Here is a 23,756-nt window from a genome sequence, read left to right as displayed (position 1 = left end):
TCTGTCCCGAGTTTTTGCTTCCACCACTTTTTGCTTGATATTTTGATAATAATAAATACCTTTGTACTCAAACTACATTCATCCACTTATATAAAAAATGTCCAGATTATCTCTTTTAATACATCCCCTCTACTGCTGTTTCAATACACATCCCAAAATAGAATATCTACGGGGATTTTGCACTGCATCAGCCATTAATAAGCCCGGATGATAATGTTGAAAAATTACTCGAGGTGTCCCGAGTACTTCCGAATGGAGGAAAGATGTACACATTTCCCATTATAAATCTCCGTATGAAATTTTCGTTCCTGCAAATTTTAATGAGTGAAAAGGGATAATTTGTAAATGAAAATATCTTGGATATTCTCCATTTCATCAATTTCAACTGTACTTCTTTCACAAGTATGTTTTTTTTTAAGATAATCATAAAGCGATGGAAGCAATAACTTGGGACAGACTATAATAACATTCTGTATATAAAAATCCGTATATGATATATGCTATGCAAATATACATTTAATATACTTTATATAATATGTGGAACTGTGGAAAACTTTATCAAGGGTGTCAACACCCCCTACTTTAGACTTCTAAGAGTCTAATGTTAAAAATTATATTATATAAGGAATAAGAAATCATTCTTTGAGTATTATGAGGTGATAATTTTGGTCGGGGCGTGGTCAAATCCAATAGAGCCCGAAGGGCTTTTTGATAGATTTGATCACGCCCTGACCGAAACCATCGTACGATCAAATATTTAAATATATATAAGCAAACCCCGCTGGCCCCTCAATTTGGCTTTATGAGTTATATAGTACAAAATCGATTTGTAGTGTTATCACAGGCAAAACACAAAGACACTGGAAAATGTAAATATATATAAATGGGGGGGGGGGGGGGTAACAGTTGAAATTGACACCCTGAGGAAACCATTGTCAACCGACGCAATTTCAACTGTTATCCTCCCAAACAGGCACTATTTATAGAGAATTTTTTACTGCTTTTATATAAGGAATAAGGAATCATTCTTTTAGTATTATGAGGTGATAATTTCGGTCGGGGCGTGATCAAATCCAATAAAGCCCGAAGGGCTTTATGATAGATTTAATCACACCCCGACCGAAATTATCATCTCATAATATTCAAAGAATGATTCCATATTACTTACATTTATATAATTTTAAGCCATCGTACGATTACATATTTAAATATTAATAAGCAAACCCCGCTGGTGCCTCGATTTGGCGTCATTTGTATTATGGGTTATATAGTACAAAATCGATTTGTAGTGTTATCACAGGCAAAGACACTGGAGAATGTAAATGTATAGAAATGACGTGAATTCTACGGTGAACCGTACACGCATAATTTACGCGCATGTAACAATTCGCTACGTTATCCGTTGCTAAGTGTGATGCTAACGCTGAGGGTAATACTGTCTCTAATCCAATCAGATATCAGTATTTAACATGAAAGTATAATAATATAATATGTGGATTATTGTAAACTGATGGACTGTATTGCCCACAGTTGTAATTCTGCATAAATAAATAAATATCTTTTTTGCAAAAAAAAATCAAAACAATGAAAGTTACAACAAAGTTAGTATCTATTCTCCATTGTTCGTTACTATCTTACACTATGCTCACTACCGGTAAGATATATAAACATGTAATATGCTTGGATCATGAGCATTTGGTACTTAAAGATAAGCGTTCATTGCTCTGTGGTTTTTGAACACTTTAACCAGGTCAAACAACAGCGCTGTGCTGTGACGCTCTGCAGTGTCCTGATCGTTGTTTTGTTGGAGCTATTTTTATGTTGCGCATTAATAACCTAGATTTCTAATGATGCATAAGTACTATCACTTCTTAAAATCTAGTTTTGTTTTAAGACAATGAAGGAAAATCAATGTCTATGAAAATAGGCTAAAAGTAGCGTTATCAAATAAAATCTTTATCTTTAAAAAAGTCGGTTTTGTTTTAATTGTCTGTAATATTTTTCCAATTGAACTACTTTTCATCACACACGAGCACTTGCAACAAGTTGTAAACATGTCCACTTAAAGGTTATCCTGTAAACATTTTATGCCAAGACTTAGGGGCCTTCGTAAACATAGCTTGCCGCCAAGGTCTCCAGATAAAAAAATTCTGTAAGTTAAATCCCCGCATTGACACATAATTGACCGGGGTTAAAGAAAAGAGGTTTCTTTCTGTGGACAAGAAGAAAGCAGCTGGTAATCAGTACCAAATGTAGCGCACGGCCACACGCTTAATGCAGGACGTGGTGATGCGTGTCGACAGAGATTCTGTGATACAAACGACCCAGATTGCGTGAGTAGTCTGAACATAAAACACCGGTACTGTTTACAAACAAACTTACGTGGATCAGACATTGGATTCTGTAAACATGCCAAACGTACGCACCAAAGTCTGGAACATTGTTAAAGACATCTGGTCACTGAAGCCCGTACTGCTGCCTGTCCTGGTGACCCTACTGCCTCTGCCTATGGTCACAAACTCCGAGTCTAAGGTTAGTAGTGGGTCGCAAGTTCTTGGTTTTTATTCGTTTGATAATTTTCATTTCTTGATGTGTTCTTCACTACAAGTTTTTAAAAAATACGATGGAAAATTAAGATATGTTCCCTTTAATTAACATAACCAGAAAACCATAAACAAAAAATTAGATATGTAGTTATGCATATACATTCCACTATAAGCAGTGTTTTGACATATATACATATTGTACTGTTATATCAAACACACGCAACAGCGGGAGCTGTAATCAATGCATGGTCAGAACACATTCTGGCAGTTCACTTTATTGATTTAGATGATATTTATAATGTAAATCGGTTACAAAAACTAAACAATAATTTTCAGATTAGTTTTTCATACTTGAAATTTGCATATTAAAGAAAATTTGAAAAGATGTCAACTTCCTATTAAGATTTATGGCTTACAATCGGTAACCTTCACCCTACGCTATCGACCTGTGCGCCAAAAGTTAATGGCCGCATTAAACGTAAACTTTTAGAGACTACAATATTATAATCATGTTACAATTTGATTCAGTCCTATCTGTTGTCAGTAGGGGGTAAGATTTCCATTGCTGTGTTGTTCAGGCTACACGATGTGGATACACTGTTATAGTGATGGCGGTGCTATGGCTGACGGAAGCCTTACCTATACCAGTTACCTCCCTTGTACCCATCTTCATGCTGCCCATGTTAGGCGTGTCCACAGCCAAGGAGGTCAGCAGCAGTTACGTCACGGTAAGGATATATCATGCCCCCGCACATTATAATAACTTTTACAATTTAATACCCCCCCCCCAACAAAAAAACCCCAAAAAACAAAAAACGAAACAAAACAAAACAAAAACAAAAAAAAAATCTTAGGCCCAAGTTCTATGGTTTGCAGAGTTATATGCTTGGGCATGAAATTTTTTCCACTTGCTTTTTTCATATTTTGCCTTTTCAGTAATTCTTTGTGAAACCAACCAAATGATCAGTATATATTAGCTTGCACATATCATATCAATATCTATGGTATTTTATTTTAAAATCAACATATTGTGAACCCTCCTAAAGACACAATGCAGAAGAAAATCACAAAGCCACCTTGATATATGATCAAAAAGTAAATAATGTCGGTAAAATGAAAACGAGGTCAAACTGTTTGTTTAAAGCCCTGTGGAGGGGATAATTATTCTGGCTGAGTTAATCCTTGTGCAACCTCATTTAGAGTTATGACACCGCTGTCAATTTTGTTACTAGGCTCTCTACAAACTCTGATTTATCATTCACTACACGTTATATGTTTACAAGGGTTCCCGGGCTGACTTTTTGACGAACATCATCATGGTTGGTCTGTTACATGATATGGTTGTTGATATAAGCCATTGTGTATCTGTACATGATATGGTTGATGATACACGCCATGACGGTGGATCTATACATGGTCTTGATGATATACCCCATGGTTGATGATATACCCTATGATGTATCTTAACATGATCTGAGTGATGATATACATCACGGTGTATATTTACATGATCTGTTTGACGATATACACCATGGTTGATTTGTACATTTTCTGAGTGGTATACGCCATGGTTGATTTGTACATTATCTGGTTGATAATTTACGCCATATGATCCGTTTTTGGTAAACCTTTTATCCTCACGCCTTGTTTTTATTTAGGACACGTCAATGCTGTTTCTGGGGGGACTGATCGTGGCCGTGGCGGTGGAGGAGTGGAACCTCCACAGGAGGATAGCTCTGGCCATACTCCGCCTTGTCGGCGCTCAACCCAATCTGTAAGCATCCCTATCACGCTGTCTTACAACATGACATCATCTAGCACTACATTGTGTATTACACTTAAATGAACAGTGTAACATTTGTTGCATGTTTTCAGCTTGATGTTGGGTCTCATGTTGCCCACCTGGTTTTTGTCCATGTGGATCAGCAACACAGCAGCAGCCGCCATGATGATTCCCATTGTTGGAGCTGTGACGTCACACGTTAAGTCTGTTGTAATAGAAGGTAATGCTCTGACAATTATATATTAATCATTTTTACCTACCTGGGCTTGTAGTTTATAAGTCTTTTACACTGAGTATTCGATTAGTAGAAGCAAAAATTATCTAAATTAAAATAATTTTCCAAATTTTAAAATTACCGAACTCAATCGATCGTACATTGTAAGAATCTTAACTTTTCAGCTAAAATACATATTTCATCATTTTCCTGCAACGATTGCATTTGAATCCATTTCGGAATTACATTTCTAAATGCAGGAGGAACAGAAAACCCAGACGACCTTTGTCTCCTAGCAACCAAAGACAAAGATGTACACGTAGAGATGCAAAAAGGAGAGAGGGTTGTTTTAACCTCCGTCAGCAAAAAGTCGGATGAAAAGGAGAAATCAAATGATGTCAACAGCACACCAAAGAGCGCGCAGTATAATCGGTAGGAGTTGGGACTCGTGCTATAAGTGCACCATACTGTTAATCTTGCCAGAGCTGCAGGATCCCCTTGCCATTACTGCATATTTTTATATAAAGCCGCAGAAACATGTGTTCTGCAGTCAATGTCGATCCAGGAATTTCATAACTTTTTGAGTAGCTCAAATTAACGAATTAAAGGACAAATCTGTACAGTTAGGATATAGTTATCATGTTCCAGACACGAGGTTACCTGGTCGAATCGTATCAATGACAAAGCGGCCAGATATTGTTCGATTATCAGCCTTTGCTGTAAGTCCTTAATATGAATTCTGCAAATCTTTAACGATATATGGAATAAAGCACTAAAATTATGAGCATTCATACAATGTCGTTTAATTTAGGATAAATTCCATACAGCTTGAATTTGTTTATTTTATGACAATTTGCTAATCAAGCACAATTTTCTATTGACAGCTCCCCATCAAGGAACAGTGCAACTCCAGATGCCCTCAAAATGCACAGCAAACTCTCCAAAGCATTGGCGCTATCCATAGCGTACGCTGCAAACACCGGCGGCATTGCCACCCTAACCGGAAGTCCACCGAACCTCGTGTTCAAAGCAGTCATTGATGAGTAAGAATACCAATAAGTAAATCTCTTCTATAGATACTACGACCAGAACGACAGGATTCGCTTTATTTCGTATTACATGTAACATACATTTTCATTACGCACTCTATTGCTACTTGGCATTAATTTCGCTCCTGCGTTCGCTAAAATTGTTTACATCAGACAGCATCATCTCACAAAACAATAAAACACAATATATAGCTACAATTGTCAGTGTTTGTTTTGTTTGTACAATTGTCGGTGTCTTATGTTTCAGGGCTTTTGCTCAGGCAGGGAAACTGTACGACGGCCAAGAATGGGACTCCGGGGTCAACTTCACTTCCTGGCTGCTCTTTGCCCTCCCAATCTCATTTCTTACCCTTATTCTGGGATGGCTGTGGCTTCAGATGTTTTTCCTTAGATGCAAGTATGACCAAAGATTTTTTGAAATTGTTCAATTATACATCATGTACGCTATCTTGTTATTATCTAAGAATTTTTTGTCCTTATACATATGTTGACCAAAATAGAATAAAGACAGTGTATATGATTTTGAAGGCAGCCCTGCGATTGCTTCAGGAAAATAAAGTCCGACCGAGACAAGGAGGTGCGAGAAATCATCGCCAAGGAGTTCAAGGCGTTGGGCAGGATAACGTAAGATATGACAGACTTCACATGTCAACAGCAACATAGGTTCTTTTTTGATGTTGTACTTGAAATGACTGTGCATTGATAAATTGATGCATAGTTACATGTGACTGAGATGCTACTGGTTCCTTTGTAGGTTTATATAGTTGTTTAGACAGGGGGCCTTGTAATAACAGGACACATTAAAAGAATGTTTTTTTTAAAAATTCGTCGTTTTAGACGATGCTTATGCAGAGAGTGGTTTTGTAGATAAACTATCGTGAAAGAAGAGGGTTATAATTTTCTTTCCGTTAAAAGCTTAAATGAATGCAATATACGGAATATAACTCCATGGAGTTGTTTTTATTAGCTCACCTGAGCCGAAGGCTCAAGTGATCTGACGTCGTCGGCGTTGTCATCGTAGTTAACTTTTAAGTTTTCACATTTTCATTTTCTTCCTCAGAACCACTGGGCCGATTTCAACCAAACTTGATAAAAAGCATCACTGGGTAAAAGGGATTCAAGTTTGCTCAAATAAAATTCCACGCTATCTATAAAGGGGAGATTATTTAGAATTATTGAAATTTTGTTGGTATTTTTCAAAAATATTCTTCTCGAAAACAATTCGGCTAGAAAAGCTGGAACCTGTGTTGAAGCATACTCAGGTAGTTTAGATTCAAGTATGTTCAAATCATGATCCCCGGGGCAGGGGTGGGGCCACCATTGGTGGGAAACAAATTTGTACAAAGGAAGATAAAAAGAAAATCATTGTCCCCGGGGGTAGGTTGGGGCAATTTTTTTTACCTAGGAATATATTAGCGAAAATCTTCAGTTTTAAAATCTTCCTCTCGAAAACCATTTTGCTAGAAAGGCTTAAACATTTGTAGAAGCACCTCAGGTAGTGTACATTCAGGTTTGTTCAAATCATGAACCCCGTGGCATGGTGGGACCACAATTGATGGGGGGGGGGGGGGGGGTGTCAAAGGAAGATATAGAGAAAATCCTTAAATATATTCTGAAAAGGGGCTCTGCCAAACATCCATGATTCCCTGGAGAAAAGTGGCCACAAGATTTCAGATACAAATTGAGAAAAATCTTCTCACAAATACTAAAACAACAAAAGGGGCTTGGTATAAATATGTTGATGAAATTTGGAAGATTTTTTCTAACCTTTGGTGCCAGATTTACCATGTCTACTGTACCTAATTGTCAAGATATATTGAGGATTTTGCTACCGTAATGCTGATTTGATCAAGAGTTATGGCTATTGATGCTCAGGTGAGCGATGTGGCCCCTGTGCATCTTGTTATACAATGAAGTATTATTACAGAAATAAGCGCCTATTCAAACAATAATGCATTATTTAATATTTTCATCTGAGAGTGTTCTAAATAAGTGGATGGCAAATGAATGTATAATATAAAGTGTTATATTTTTGATTTTACTCCTTGATTTCATTCAGTTTAAACTATACATTAAACTTGATGCATTAAAGGCAATGATTAAACCTTTACTTTCATCTCGCCTGTACATTACTTAACTTCATATTTAGAATAGATTAATAAAAGTTCCTTTATTTTTAATTATTTCTGAAAGTTTGTGTATTCCTGTAATAACATTATACGAATGGTTTAATAATCCTGCAAAGTAGAAACACCTTAATTTTTATTACAAAAGTTTCGTAAATATGGAGTCCTTGACATAGATGCAATGTAGCTATACATGTATGTCGATTCAAATTAAGCATTAGAGTAATTATCAATGTTACAAACTAATTTATTTGCAAATAAGCCATCATTAAAGGAAGTGTGTATATGCTGTTATGTATGAAATGAATATAATAGTTCCTTTGAAATGCATCATAATAATATATGACAAGAAATGGAAATGTACAAATACGTCTTGACTCTTTGGAGATAAAACCACATCTGCCTTAATAGATTACTTATTTTTGAGAGTAAAAAACGCATGCTTTGATTCAGATTGCTTACCGTTTTCCACAATTGATCATGACATTCTTGGGTAGAATTCTTATTGAATTTATATAATCACAACTTTAGTCATACAGTGATATAACTTGTTCTAGGTTCGCGGAGTGCCTGATTTCCATTCTGTTTATAAGTCTGGCATTCTTGTGGATTTTCCGAGATCCGCCTAATATCAAAGGTTGGGGAGATTTCTTTCCAAAAAGGTGAGTTCTTTTGCTCTATAATGTCATGAAATGATTATATTAAAGCAGAACCGTATACAGAATATGTATAGAATGTGTACAGATGTATGTGTCAGGAATGTTTCTAGAGGGCTGGTTGGTCATTTATATATTTTTTTTAAAATTTAATCTCCTCTTAAAGAAAGGCTTGGTATAAAGATTGAAAAAATATTCCAATTTCAGATCTAAAATAATTAGACCTATTTTTATACTAAACAGTAGTTTATGACTAAAGAAATCATATCTAAAATTTTAGATATACATGTATAACTATATTTTTTTAAAAATAAAGGTAGATCTGATGGTCAATTTGTTGATCACTGAACATCCTTAAATATATTTATCCTTTGAGATCAGCTATTCAATTTAAACTTCGTTTGTTGGATATCGTATATGGGGTTGATTTATGACGTTACGGTATCTTACATTGCAGATATGTGAGTGATTCCACACCAGTAATGCTGATTGCTGTGTTGTTGTTTGTTCTCCCTGCTAAAGTACCAGCAATATTTTGCGCAAGAAAATCAGGTATAGTATACTAATCCTTTTATGTAAAGTAAAATGTTCGATGCCCCGCTAACTCTTCTTAACTTGGGTACATAAGTATAAAAAAAAAACAAAAGAAAAAACAAAATTAAAAAAACAAAACAACCCGAAAACGCTCACTAAAATTGTCGTTTAATATTGGATATTAGTGGTTTCGATCTGAAATAATGATGAATAATCCATTGTTCTACGGCTGAATACGCCCCTCTCTCCATTACCCGGGCTTGGACCTAAATATCCTAAAGGCCTCTACTATTAAATATTTTTATATATCCATTCTCTATACAACTACAGTACCTTTTGTTACAGATGAGGATCGCTACACACCTTTGCTTACCTGGGAGAAAACGGCCGAGAAAGTCCCGTGGGGAGTGATCGTCCTGCTTGGGGGTGGGTTCGCACTCGCTCAGGCCAGTGGGGTATGATATAGATCTCTGAAATGTTAGCAAACTCATATTCAAATTCAACATCGAAGACCAATTTTGATACAGAAACATTATAACGAGACATTTTGAGATATTTTTTAAAAAGTTTATGTTAGATGATAAAAGATAATTTTGGATCCGCTCATCTAGTAACATTGGAATAATTCTGACAATACTATTAATATCGGATTTGATACAAATATTGTTTAATCATTATATAAACCAGGTTGTTGGAATACTTGTGGCAAGGTGTTGTTATATATACATACAAACATGTATGGTACACTAGAAATATACACACAAATAAGCATTAAGTGCCTGAAGAGTGTCGGTATGTGTTTGCTTATTCTATAATATATTCTATATATAAACATTGGCATTACATTTTCCGTGAACTTGCTCTGCACATATCGATATTATGCTATAAGCACAAGTATCTTGAGTAACCGATATACAATACCTAATTTCAACCTTTGTAGTGTCATTGAAAAAAGGAAATTCAATATAAAAAATTAATGATATATATAGAGAGAACAAGTGAACAATATACAATATACATACTTATTCGTAGTTATCTCTCTTGAAACATTCTTATTTCGTTGTAACCATTGAAATCATATACAAAAGACAAATCTAAGACATGGATTATTGTATATTTTCTTTCATTTAATTAATCTAGCATTAAAATCTTGAATGGACAGGTGGTTTAGAAAGAGATATATATTTTACCATGTGATTCAGGTTATGCTTAAATCATTTTAATCAATCAACTTTTTTCAGCATTGTTAATTTTCCGGTAATTGTGACGCTTCTATAAAGTAGTTTCTATTTAGCAAATACGCCAGCTCATTTTGTCCTGTCACTGTAGCGTTCTGGCCTGTCAAAATGGTTTGGAGACAGCCTTGAGTTCTTCGCCAGTTACAATCCATTCGTGATGTGCTTGGTGGTTAGTTTGGTGGTTGCATCCGTCACAGAAGTCACTAGCAACACAGCAACAGCAACGTTATTGATGCCAATATTGCAAGAATTGGTATTTATAATACATATGATATCAATATAAAATACCGGCGAAAGAAAAATCATCTTTTTTAAAAATAAATATTAAAAATATCAATATCAATGTAAAAACCTTCCTCAATATACTTGATCTACAGTCGATCGCCGCTGGAATGAACCCTATCTACTTGATGATGGCGGCCGCGGTGGCGTGCTCGTTTGCCTTCATGTTGCCCGTGGCGACTCCTCCAAGTGCCATTGTGTTTGCCCATGGATATCTGTCCATTCCCGACATGGTATGTAATCAAATCGTAACTAGATAGAATTATGTTACCGCAACAAGTCACATGTACATGTATATCAACTCCAACGTAAGAATTAAATAATTTAGTTGTTCTTAGGAATATGAACATATTCATTATTAAAAATTCTACAGAAAATCAATATATTTAAAACAAAATGTCTACAAAATTCAGAAGTTTAAAAAATGTCCCAATAGTTTAAAGTTCGAGTAGAGGCTTACCATTTTGTAACTGTTGGTGTTAAGTCTATGAACTATCTCTCGGATTTTTTTCAGGCCTCAGCAGGACTTGCCATGAACGTCATTGCTGTGTTCATCTTGACAGTCGGAATAAACACTTGGGGGAACCTGCTTTTTAACTTTGCCACCATTCCTGTGATTTTCCAAGAAATACTGAAAAACCAAACGCTGATTGGTCCAGTGATTGAACCAATAGAATCCATGTTTAATGTATCCAAACCTCTCGTGTGATTGGTCGTCCGATTTTCTGAGAGTGAAGATGAACTCAAGGATGTACATAGCACTGTATTAACTACTGCTTCCATTACAGAGGGAAATTCAGGGACAATATCGTTTGCTCAAGCATTGGAGTTTTTGTGTTATTTGGTCAACCTGTAGATGTGTCTGTTACTATGGCAACCACATATTCGAATTATGTATGATCGGTCGTACAATTAAAACCCTTATTTTAATTCCAATGACATGTCTCGTTTTTTGAGACATGCTTTAAAAATTAAAAAAAAATATTGTGTGGCAATTATCATATCAGCTATATTATATTTGATATTCACACGGGTTTTTAAGTTGGCTGGAATCCTACTACTTCAGCTATTAATGAGATGATGATATCAATGATTGTTTTACTGAAATTACTTGTAGCGACATACACACGCCTGTCTGATAACCACATTGTCGGTGAGATAATTGGAGCATCATTTAATGATGAATTTTACAAGTATCAAATTTACAATGTAACTACAGTTTAAGTTCCTTGTAATTTTAGAATGATTTATAAAAATCTGAATTACTAGCTACGTACAGTGATGAGAATTTACACAGAACAACGATTTTTATGTTTGAAATAGTATTATAGCAACTTTTACTTTATCAATGACTGTACTGCCCACTTTTACCCAAGAACATAAAACCGCATTTTTGTCTCAGTATCATAAAAATTAAAGGCGATGGTTTCTAAAATTTGTTTGTGATTTTTAAAGCAGAGCTGATTCAATATTCAGTAACTGATATAAATTGTATTTAAACATCCACAGTATTGAATAATCCTGAAATATACTCCTCGCGGCATGGTCACGATTTTGGTCAAAAATTATTTTTGCGATTTTAATGTTTACAATGCTGTAGTAATGTTTTTTAAACAGGCAACCAAAATTTGAGTGTCATTTGATGAATTATAAGCGAGTTACAGAGCCTAAAATTCTTCGCTATGTACATAAAGCTTTTGTTTACAATTTGAATGTTGAAGTGGAAATTCCAATTTTAGACCTAAAATGAATGTGTTAAACGTTAGAAACTGTTTCTTATGCTTAAATGAATAAGAGAATAGACAAATCAGCTTGAAAAAGATAAAGATTTTTAGTGGTATATTAATTGAACCTACGTTTAAAAAAACAGGGCACGAGCCTTGTATACAAGACAAAGAACTGTGAGCCCTGGATCTTGCTTATACTCTACGACTGACCCTCATATTTTATTTGATTATTAGAAGTGCATTCCTAAAGCATTGTAAATACTAAAATCCAAAAAAAAAATCCAAAAAATAAAATAAAATAGAAATTGACAAAAATCGTGACCATGCCACTTTAAAAAAACGGAGAGCATGGACGGACGAAAAACTTTAGGCACTTCCGTCTAGATCTGTGTCTTTTCTTTAATTTCCGAATACTTTCAATGATTTAAAATTCATCGTCATAACATACTGTTTGATATACATGTATGTAAACAACAAATTAAGTTGAGGTTTGTTCAACAAAGGATGACTGCACTTAGCGCCGGGTTTTGGGCCCTTTTCGGTCGCTTCTGTTGCGTTTATTTCTTAACCTAATATCACTTTTGTTAAACTTTCTAGAGTCTAGTCAATTTCCAACATGAGTTAAGATTTTAGACTATAATACAATGATCTCATTTTATGTTTTTCTCCTTACAATTTTCGAAAAAAGAAAATTTTCTTTCGCTTATCTGCCCTTGGTCGAACATAAGATTGATATCAATATGCATGAGAAGTGGAGCTGACATTATCATAATGGTACTAATATTAGACTAGCATGAATTACGATGCCATTTATAAACATTTATGTGATCACTCTTTCACCATAACCCTATTTATTCTATATGGTACAGGTATACTATTTACTATGGTTTCAACAATTAGACCACGCCCAGAAGACTTTAAATAAATGTTTGAGAACGTGTTCAAAAACATTGTCCTAGTTAGCACACAACATGCTACATTACACGTCACGTGATAGAATTTTGTATTCACAAACTTACCTGAGGTGAGTAATCACGTGGTGAATTATAATATTCAACATGCATCAACCCTTGGTTACAACAGAAAAGGCGAAAGTAAAAAAAACCCCAAAAAACAGTGTTTTCTCATTTAAACCATGAGCGCATGTTTGTCTATTAATCTCTCGTTGACATAACTTTGATAATGCAAATATACAACTACTGTTAAACGGAGAACAATAGACAAACATGCACTGACTATGTATGAAGTCAGTATAAAAGGGGGCGTCCTAATTATCCTATGGAGATTCAAGAAATCGTGATGACCCCCGCCTATGAAAACAAATTCGTACTTGGTACTGTAAATTCCTTATATTACGCGAGTACTTAATTCCGCGATCCTGCTGTTTTGTATCAAATCGCGAGAATACCAGAATATAATCGCAAAAGCGGAATATTTAGGCAAATATTTATCCATATTTCATATAGCTCCCGACTCTCAGAAAATAATGGCGAGGTTTTAAAATCTACAAGGGGTGCTCTTCGCGATTTTACGCGAAAATAAATTCGTCGCAACATACTTTTATTTAATACAATTACGTAAAGTTGCAGTTTAAATGTTGACCATTTCTGCAATTGAAAGAAAAATGCTTCTTCTAAAAGTTTATTTTCTCGCAAATATTGCATGTCCTTAAGTGCAGTCATTCTTTAGAAGTTTTAACTTTGAGTTTCGGAGTTTGGAATTTTTGATTTGCGTATTTTTGACGCTTCAAGTGCTCACCGTCTTGTGTGACGTTATAGATCAAAATCGCTGAAATTCAGTGTATGAATGTACTTTGCTTTCCGATCTCATTCTTTTTATTAGCATAAACTTTGAAGTGCGCTATACATTTCATGTGACTATACATAAATAGATCAATAGTAAAAATTAACTACTATATGCACTAAAATTTAAACAAAACGTACAATGTAAATTTCTTTTTTTATTTTTTGGATTATATATTTTTTTTATAAAAATATGTTTACTTTTCACAAGTTCCAAGAGCCATTTTAAATTACTTTCTTTTATGAATTGTTTCAAAATAATCAAGAATTTAAAAAAATACTCTGCTATATTTATATGTCGGTCTTTGTTTTAATTGATGCGAGTTGATACATTCAATTGCAAGTTTGTATCAAATTGTTAGGTTTTTTTTTTCATTTTTGTTATCATATAATAACTTGACAACATTTTATCTATTTTGATTTTTAGGCTTCATATCTTTTATAGGGCGAAAGGCCAAGACGGGATATTGAATGACAAAAATATATGTGTGATTTTTACGGTGGTTTTGTTTGAATTTATTTTCGGGAATTTAAAGTACATCACGTCTAGAAATGCATGAACAATTAAAAAATACGTTATTAAGTCATCTGTGATATTGCAATACACGTGCGTTTTCTTTCTATGTTTATATTTGGGTTTTCCATGAAATCATTCATTTGAGGCTTATAAAACATAAAAAGTCACATAAATCTGTCAGTCCAATGTTTTTCTTACCTGTGTTTAATCTAGGTAAAGGACGTAAAGTGCGACTACTGATACAAGTAAACCATTGACATTGAGACTTGAATATATCTACCAACTTTCTTTACAAAATAATCGCAAATCACCAGTAATTAGAACCATTTTAACAAGACCTTGGACTTTCAGTAGGACGTAAATATTTATTTCTTTATACACCGATTGCGTCGTCTTAGCTCAAAAGCCAGACAAATCTTGTTGATTTCAAAAAGCCATGACTGAGTGGCTAGCAATGAAATAGACAGGCGTACGGCACACTGCTCTTTGACACAACAACCCAAAGTCCAAGCTCTTGTTAAAATGGTTCTATCACATTTTTCACTCTCACGGTTAAGGTTTCGAAGTATTGTTCCATTTTTTTCGTGTAGGGTACTGAAATAACGGGACAATGTGTAATTTACCATGTTTTATATACATGTACTTAATGTATGCTATATTTTAATTGACATATAATTTGTACTGTCAGTACATATTTTCAGTATACATGTACTTACATGTATGCGAATATGTGCCAATTTACCTACAAAATTTATATAGGCTTATGATTATTATATGCTTAAAGTTCGAAGCATTAATATTTTTCCTTAATAATTTAATATTGCAGAAGTAATATTTACCGAAGCATACATTTATTTGAAACAGGAATTTTTGAATTATGATAACTTAAATTTGAAAAAAATGTCCTGCAAATACCTGATTAATGCAAAGGCATACTTTCATTTTAACATACATTCATATGATGGAAATGGCACTACAGATGAAAGAGCATTTTTCTGCTTTAAAATGTAAAATGCAACCTCTCCTAGAACACGAAATCAAATCAAATTGGTAAATGGTTCCACCTCGATATCTCAATCTTGCTTGTGTACTTCTTGTTTAAAATATCCTACATGTCAAATATGTCGTTATGATGCGAAATATGCTGTTCTGTTATTGGAGCGTGTATCAATTATTTATTGATGCAGAAATCAAAGGATGTCCTCTAGTAAGGATATTTTATAATGGAATATATATATCGCATTTACGATAAACAGCTAATTTTGCCTTCACGGGTTTTGAATCAAAAGGTGTCGGTACACACCTTTAACCTAAAAGCGCCGACAACTGGATGAATATCACAACTTAAAGTACCACAGCAATTAGGATATGGAAATGAACATCGATTCTAGTGACAAAAATGACAGATGAATATCAACATCCATTAGAAATCTGTGCGGTCACGCTCCGCTTAAGGGGTCATTAAGGGGTCACTGATTGCATGTCTATTAAATGTATCATGAGCTCAACAGACGAGACGGATTGAAATGTCGAGGAGAAACTGTTTTCGCGTCCTGAAAAATCTTCTGGCTATACGCACGCTGTTTTTGGTGCCAATCGCTTTCCTTGCTCCACTGAAAATCTTGGAGGACGGCGAACCAGTAAGTTGACATTTTTATGGTAAAAAACTAATCACTTCAAAGGAAAAAAAAAACCTTGTATGTATTTGTGAAAAGAAGATAATGTCAATTTACCTATGAACAATTAGGATTTTTTTTGGCAGGAGTGTGCAACATTGTTTTGCACACAGTGTGCTGTGATGACATTTAAAACCATAATACGATTAAATTTTTAAAGAGTAAATGGCCACTTGCCGTTTTTATTTTTCTCATAACGAAAAATATGCCTATAGTAAGGCAAGGGAATATCTTTTTTAATTTTGAGAAAAAAATATATAAAACCAGGTGCCTGTGAAAACTGCATAGGATTCGCTGTTGACAGCGTCTTAACTGTACTGATATGCTCTATATGATCAACAACCTTTCATGGATTATTGCTGAAAATATCATCTTACTCTTTCCTTACTCTAATTACTCTTTCCTTTAATTCGTTAGGAAATACAGGTACTCCGACTTTATTCCTATCCACACAACAAAACCGCTATAGAAACTTCCTTTTAACTCCAAAACGTGTGTGTGGCAAATATTTGTCTGGGTAATAAATTTCATCTGAAAAAGAAAACAACTTAACAAGATATGATGCGTTAAACAGAACACACAAAAATATTAACAGTATGAGTATAAGGAGCCATATTAACATTTTACCTTTTCTTTAGGGTAAGTCAAGTTATCTATAGAAAGAAGAAGAAAAGAAATTCGAATTTTTTTACAGGTGATAAGGTTTTACCTGTGCAGCAAACTCGTCAAATGCAAACAGGGGAGTAAATAATATTATTTTGTCACAAAATCTAGGTCGCCTTCGTAAACCTTCTTTGATAGCGTCTGGGTAAAACCTTGAAATTCACCATCCCAAAGCAAGTTTTATTTCAAAATATTTACCTGGTAGCTCTGGGGTAACCCTTCTACATACTAGTACATTGCTCTTTGTCTCAGTAATATCACGAAATAACACTTCAAATTTGGACAATTCAACGTTGTTGCGAGTTTGAAATAGCTGTAAGTTTGCAAAACAATATTTCAAAAGTTTGTACTGGTCATAAAACCAATTCATTAGCTTAAAGAATAATGATACACTCCTAGGAAAAGCATTACCTAGTCTTCACTGTCTCAAATAACAAAATCCAGAAAACGACGTACCAAACAAAAGAAGGATATTTGTCAAATGAACACATACATTTTGAATAAATTAACGGTTGGTGTCTTATTTAATTTGCAGGAGTCGCGATGCGCCTATGTGCTGGTGGTGATGGCCATTTTATGGCTGACGGAAGCCCTTCCTATCCCCGTCACGGCACTAATGCCGGTGTTCCTCATGCCCATGCTGGGGGTGCTGCCGGGACCGACGATCTGCGCCGCTTACGTCAATGTGAGTGTCCTCCCTCTCCACGCAATGGTTATTTGTTTTTATCAATTCATTAAAGGATCTAACTTGGAAATCACCGATATATACCTAAGATTACAAGAAGTCATGAATTTCGATATTGTTGCTAAGATTTATTTTTGGGTTTTACTTCTGCATGCATTTGTACTTTTAAGAACAAAACACATACGAATGTGTCATTGTGTGTTGATTTGATAAAGTGCAGATGTATAATGATGACAATATCCTATATAGGGGTCCTATCTCATTCGTATAAGGATCTTTATTAATTGATAAAAAGAAATAATCCTACAATCATTGTTCTTTTGATTTTCTTTGGTTTTGGTAAAAATACTGTTCAGACCAAGATGCATATAATATAGGCTTGAAGTCGCCATTCCTTTGTCAGAAGCTTCCTTACTGGAGAAGCAATACTGCTTTTTTTAATCCAAAATATTCACAAACAAATACAGCTGTGAGAATCGATGACCGCCTTAATCCGCGGGCAAAGACAACAAAACACGACCGTTTAAACTAGATTTTTCACAAGGTTACGAACATTTAATTAACCATATGTGTGCAATCAACAAACACTGGCGTTTAATCATTGGGTGAGATTTTATTTCATGTAACGTTTTCACAGCTATAAGTCGTAATATGACTTAGCATTCACAGTATTTGATTACAAATAGAAATGCGACCATGATCTTCATCCAATAACGTTAGATCGCGCTCATCGCACCGTTTTTATCGTGTGTTGATTGTACTAAACATTGATTGTACTAAAAGGATCTTGAGTTTCTTATATCAAAGTTACGAATCAAAAAGTACCCATGTACTACTTACATTGCTATTTCTGTATACTGTAGGATAATTTACTATTTCTCATACTGTAGGACACCTTGCTATTCCTGTATATTGTAGGACACCTAGCTATTTCTGTGTATAAAGAATGTCTTACTATTCCTGTATATTGTAGGATATCTTGCTATTCCTGAATATTGTAGGATAATTTGTTTTTTCTGAATATTGTAGGATACCTTGCTATTCCTGTAAATTGAAGGACGCCTTGCTAATCCTGTATATTGTACGATACCCTGCTATTCCTGTATATTGTAGGACACCTCTACGTATATTGTGTCTATATTTGTACGTTGCTATTTCTGTATATTGTAGGACACCTCCACGTATAATGTGTCTATATTTGTACGTTGTTATTCCTGTATATTGTAGGACACCTCCACGTATATTGTGTCTATATTTGTACGTTGCTATTTCTGTATATTGTAGGACACCTCCACGTATATTGTGTCTATATTTGTACGTTGCTATTCCTGTATATTGTAGGACACATCCACGTATAATGTGTCTATATTTGTACGTTGTTATTCCTGTATATTGTAGGACACATCCATGTATATTGTGTCTATATTTGTACGTTGTTATTCCTGTATATTGTAGGACACCTCCATGCTCTTTCTAGGTGGCCTGATTGTGGCTGTGGCGGTGGAGGAAGTCAATCTCCACAAACGTATCGCCATCGGAATCCTTTCCCTGGTGGGGTCACAGCCTAACCTGTGAGGAAAATTACACACAATCATATATCATAAAACGGCATATACATAAACTAGCAGAATATAATGATGCATAATAAAAACGCGACAAAATGTCTTTTATACACAGTATGGTTCTAATACCAAGGAAAGCAATCAACAAAATAGACATCCTTACCCTCCAAATTTATAATAAATGTATTCGTATATTTCTGTTTTATGAAAATAAACCCATTTGTTCCAAAAATGTTCTTTGTCAGCACTTCTTTTCAAAATGCGGCGTCTGATTCCTAGATCTGTTTTCAGTCTGATGCTGGGACTGATGTTACCCACGTGGTTCCTGTCAATGTGGATCAGCAACACCGCCGCCACATCCATGATGGTTCCCATTATTACAGCGGTGGCTTCCCAGATGTCGGAGCTGGAGCCCAACAAGATATCCCGTACGGTTTGTTGTAGTCTTACATGTAACGCTGAAATGATTGCTCTAGCAGTAATAATCAGAGATAGTCTCTCCTTGAACAGAGAACGGCGGTGTGAGAAACAATGGTTTTGACGACGTTGAAGACTCTGTTAGTAATGCAGATACCGATGTTTCAATGACGAATGGCAATGCTGGCATGGAACACGAAGATGAACCAAAAGATGAAAAAGAAAAGTATGAAGAAAAAACCTAATGAATATACTTTCTTTGTTACAAGTTCTATTTTCTTTGCATTTTAGATAAGATTTATTAAATCCAATTGGGGCCCCTTTTGGCAGATAAGTACATGTACATATTATATGAGAATCACAATTTTATATACACCAATGTTTATGTTTGCAGAAAACGGAGAGAAGAATCTACAAAGAAGATGAGCAAAGGTTTTGCTTTGTGTGTTGCCTATGCAGCCAATATTGGAGGCGTAGCGACGCTCACTGGCACACCGCCAAATCTCATTTTACAGGGACAGGCCGACAAGTAAGTAAAACTAGTAAGTTAAATAACAGAACGAATTTTGTTCATAATAACCTAACTCTTGCATTTATCATCAGTTTGGTTTTGTTTTTTTTAAACAGATTATACTCCAGTAGATTATCTGAAGCGGACAGTGGGATCACGTTTGCGAAATGGATGGGATTTGGTTTGCCGCTTTCAATCATTGTCCTTTTGTTATCCTGGATCTGGCTCCAGATCATGTTTTTAGGATTTTCGTAAGACTTATAGAGTATTAATAATCACACCTGATTTATACATGAAATAAAATATAAACCAAATCTTAGTGTAGTAAACTCCAACACAATATCCTATTGAACCTTTTCCTTTACTCCCATGCAGGTGTTTCAAAAAGCAGAATCCTAAAGAAAGGAAAGCAATTAAACTAGTGATTGAGGGAGAAAAGAAGAAACTTGGAGGAATCACGTTTGTGCATTTATAGCGATCTACCTTAGAACCATTTTAACAAGACCTTGGACTTTCGATAGGACGTATAAACTGTCTATTTCTTTCGTCAAAACAAGTTGAAAATGACACTTGTTTGAAGCAAAATTTGCACCAATTGCGTAATCTTAGCTCAAAAGCCAGAAAAATCTTTTTTTCAATGAGCCTAGGCCCAGTGGCCAGCAATGAAATAGACAAGTCTTCGTCACATTTCTGTGTGACACAACTGCCATAAGTCCAAGCTCCTGTTAAGATGGTTCTAATTTACTAAAGACTGTATTTTCAAACATTAATCTTTCATCTTAACATATCATCCATGTATTTTGGCAGATTTGGAGAGATCGTGGTAATGTTAGTTTTTGGAACGCTGGCATTATTGTGGATCTTTCGCGATATTCCGGGATTTGGGGGATGGAAGGTCTTATTTAGAGAAAACTCTAAAGGGTGAGTTTTGTGTTACAATTCTACAGATAAGATTTTGATATCCTAAAGGAAGATTTCCAAATGTCCCTTCCCGTTTGTTTAGACCCTTTGTGAGGGACTCCACCTCAGCCATGTTGGTAGCAGTGTCTCTGTTCTTTTTACCGGCCAAACTTCCAAGGGTCTTCTGCTGGAACAAATATGACGGTATAACTAATTGCATTGTTCTGGTATTTGACGGTCTAGTTATATGTACATGGAAAATAAGATAAAATGTCAAGATTTTTACCTGATACAAAACAATGTCGCTGCTAGATTTAACTCATTGATCGTTTAAAAATACAACTACATGTTTCTTTCAAGATGTCACACAATGACGCATTGATTTTGATCGATCATACGAGAGAAGATTTGGTATTTTTCAATCTTTCCGTTATTTCAGTAATGGTTTATTTTAGAGATCTTTCTTCAAGTTTCAGAAAGCAGTAACAAACCAAAGTACCACCCGATTCTAACGTGGAAGAACACAGTTCTTAGAATTCCTTGGGGCGTCATTATTCTCCTCGGTGGAGGGTTTGCACTGGCTTCGGCAACATCCGTTAGTGTATTTGTATCTTAAGAGAACCGGATGGCCGTGGCCATTTTGGTGCCATATTAATGTCCTTTAGAAGGAGGACTCTGTATAATGATATCAGAAGAGAGTCACAATGAAAAGCTAAAATCATAGGTTTTTTATTCAATAAATAACAGTTAATGGTTGAAAATCTCATTTTTAAATAATTTTAAGTAGATCTGAGGGATGATTTGTTTACCACCCAGCCATCTTAAAATTTAAACAGTAAAACTGTCAACTACAAACAGTTGTCACTAAGTTACCTATGCATCTGGTTTTATTTAGGCCTCTGGTTTGTCAAAGAAGGTTGGTTGCAGTCTCCGTATTCTGGACAGCTTTGAACCCTGGGTAATGAACTTGATTTTATCTTTGATCATCGCTGGCGCCACAGAAATCACCAGTAACAGCGCCACCGCCACCATACTGATGCCCATCATGGCTGAACTGGTAATGATACAGTGCTTGCAGTGATAGGCTGATTTCCGAGTATAAATGGGATTTTTATAGGGAGACTTGAAAAAGTTTTTTTCTTTTCCTCCAGGCTATTAACACTGGATCTCATCCATTATATTTGATGATAACTGCAGCAGTTGCGTGCTCATTTGCATTCATGCTTCCAGTTGCTACTCCCCCAAATGCTATCGTATTTTCCACTGGGTACATCAAGATTCCAGACATGGTAAACACATTACAATATTTATTACGTTTTATATGAAAATACCATCTCCTATATTTTACAGTAATCCTATACACTCAACCTATTCATTTTAAAAAGTCACATTTTTTAAAATGACACGATATTGTTGAAATGTTCAATTTTAACCTTCCGTTAATCTTCAGGCCTTAGCTGGGCTCATGATGAATGTGTTGGCAGTACTGGTTCTTAATCTAGGAATAAACACCTGGGGGAGTGCTCTGTTTGATCTGGACACGGTGCCGTCTATCTTTGGAAACTCCACCAGTAGTGCATGCGATCCCGTCACAGCCACAATGGCTGCTTTTCAGGCCAACTTCACGACAGCATATGCTCAAAGTACTACCTCGCAAGCCCTCAGTAGCTTCATGACGTCATCCACCGTCATTGCTCAGACACTTGTGAACATTACGTCAGAGGCCATTGGTATGACCACAACTACGCAGAGCTTGCCAAGCGGGTTTGTCATGCCGGCGGGATAACTATCCAAATGTTTATTCATTATCATTGTTTATCAAAATTGACATTGCCTTTCAATATTTGCAGGTTATTTCTTTTATAAACCAGCAATTTTGGCGCTGTTGTTATACCTGAAACAAAAATGACCACATGTGTTGTCAAAATATAATTGTGAAGTTGTGCTCTCATTACTGATTGGGTTTCTTTTGGCTCCTTTCACGTCACTTGATTTTATGGACACTGGTCATTCCATATTCACTGTTGTGGGCATCATACAAGATGATGAATAGCATATATATATTGAATTTGCTTTTTTAGTGTTTGTATGTATGAATGTTGTAATGAACAGTATAATTGTTATTTTCCTATAAATCATCAATGTATGATTAACGCTCATTCTCTTAACATTGTAATGGATAAACAGTTCAGCAATTCGCAACGTGGTATCAATTTAAATGATTTCTCAAATAAACTTATCTGCCCTGAGAGTTTCTTTGAGTTATACCTGCATGATTCATTCCCCTTCTGAAGTTTGTATTAAAGTCTCAATGTGTCAAGCTTATTTTCTACAATCGAATCAATACACATGATTTTATGGTTAAATTCTGTACAATTCATCGCTATGAATAAATTAAAAAAAAATGATCTTTTGACCTCCAAAAATTTACATCTTTCACCACCTTTGAAAATAAGGTACACTGATTAAACACCTCATTATATATAACAATTATTCCATTTCAAACCTAAATAATCCTTGTCTTAATCATGCACTATACAATGTTAAATTGACAATGATAAATGTAATTGAAAAATAAAATCATCGGCTTAAGATGTTTTTTTAAAGAGCAACATTCTCATTTAAACGAGAGAAGATTATCTAAAACATCAACATTTTCTAAAACAAAACTGTTTTCCCCAGTCGAACGCTAAAGACCTGAATTATGAATGCAAGTCGTTCCATGGGTAGATTACATGTATAAAATTAGTACCTCCCCCATCTTCGCTAGCCAAGGGTTTTCGGTCCACTTTGCTCCCCATAAACCCTTGGCGGATTTCATTGCGAAAACTCGGTGATGTGGTGGCGCTATCTAGCGAGCAACTTGAG

The 23,756-nt window shown here is 35.2% G+C and overlaps 2 protein-coding genes across 2 annotated transcripts; both read left to right on the top strand.

The window, feature by feature from the left end:
- The first annotated feature begins 1,552 nt into the window (after positions 1-1,552).
- LOC128188097 (Na(+)/citrate cotransporter-like) lies at positions 1,553-23,137 on the top strand. Its single transcript, XM_052858912.1, has 20 exons — positions 1,553-2,532; positions 3,125-3,274; positions 4,205-4,320; positions 4,422-4,549; positions 4,804-4,975; positions 5,428-5,586; positions 5,840-5,989; positions 6,121-6,216; positions 8,276-8,380; positions 8,832-8,926; positions 9,254-9,363; positions 10,238-10,399; positions 10,524-10,661; positions 10,943-11,073; positions 20,796-20,909; positions 20,992-21,092; positions 21,359-21,483; positions 21,784-21,945; positions 22,040-22,177; positions 22,339-23,137. Exons 1-20 carry the CDS (start codon positions 2,410-2,412, stop codon positions 22,672-22,674), a joined length of 2,811 nt encoding a protein of 936 aa, XP_052714872.1. The 5' UTR covers positions 1,553-2,409; the 3' UTR covers positions 22,675-23,137.
- On the top strand, positions 15,752-18,951 carry LOC128188096 (Na(+)/dicarboxylate cotransporter 3-like). Its single transcript, XM_052858911.1, has 3 exons — positions 15,752-16,114; positions 17,349-17,498; positions 18,389-18,951. Exons 1-3 carry the CDS (start codon positions 16,001-16,003, stop codon positions 18,488-18,490), a joined length of 366 nt encoding a protein of 121 aa, XP_052714871.1. The 5' UTR covers positions 15,752-16,000; the 3' UTR covers positions 18,491-18,951.
- Positions 23,138-23,756: the final 619 nt, after the last annotated feature.

Source organism: Crassostrea angulata, chromosome 6 (assembly GCF_025612915.1).
Source record: "Crassostrea angulata isolate pt1a10 chromosome 6, ASM2561291v2, whole genome shotgun sequence".
Lineage (NCBI taxonomy): Eukaryota > Metazoa > Mollusca > Bivalvia > Ostreida > Ostreidae > Magallana > Magallana angulata.
This window is presented reverse-complemented; position numbering and strand designations above follow the sequence as displayed.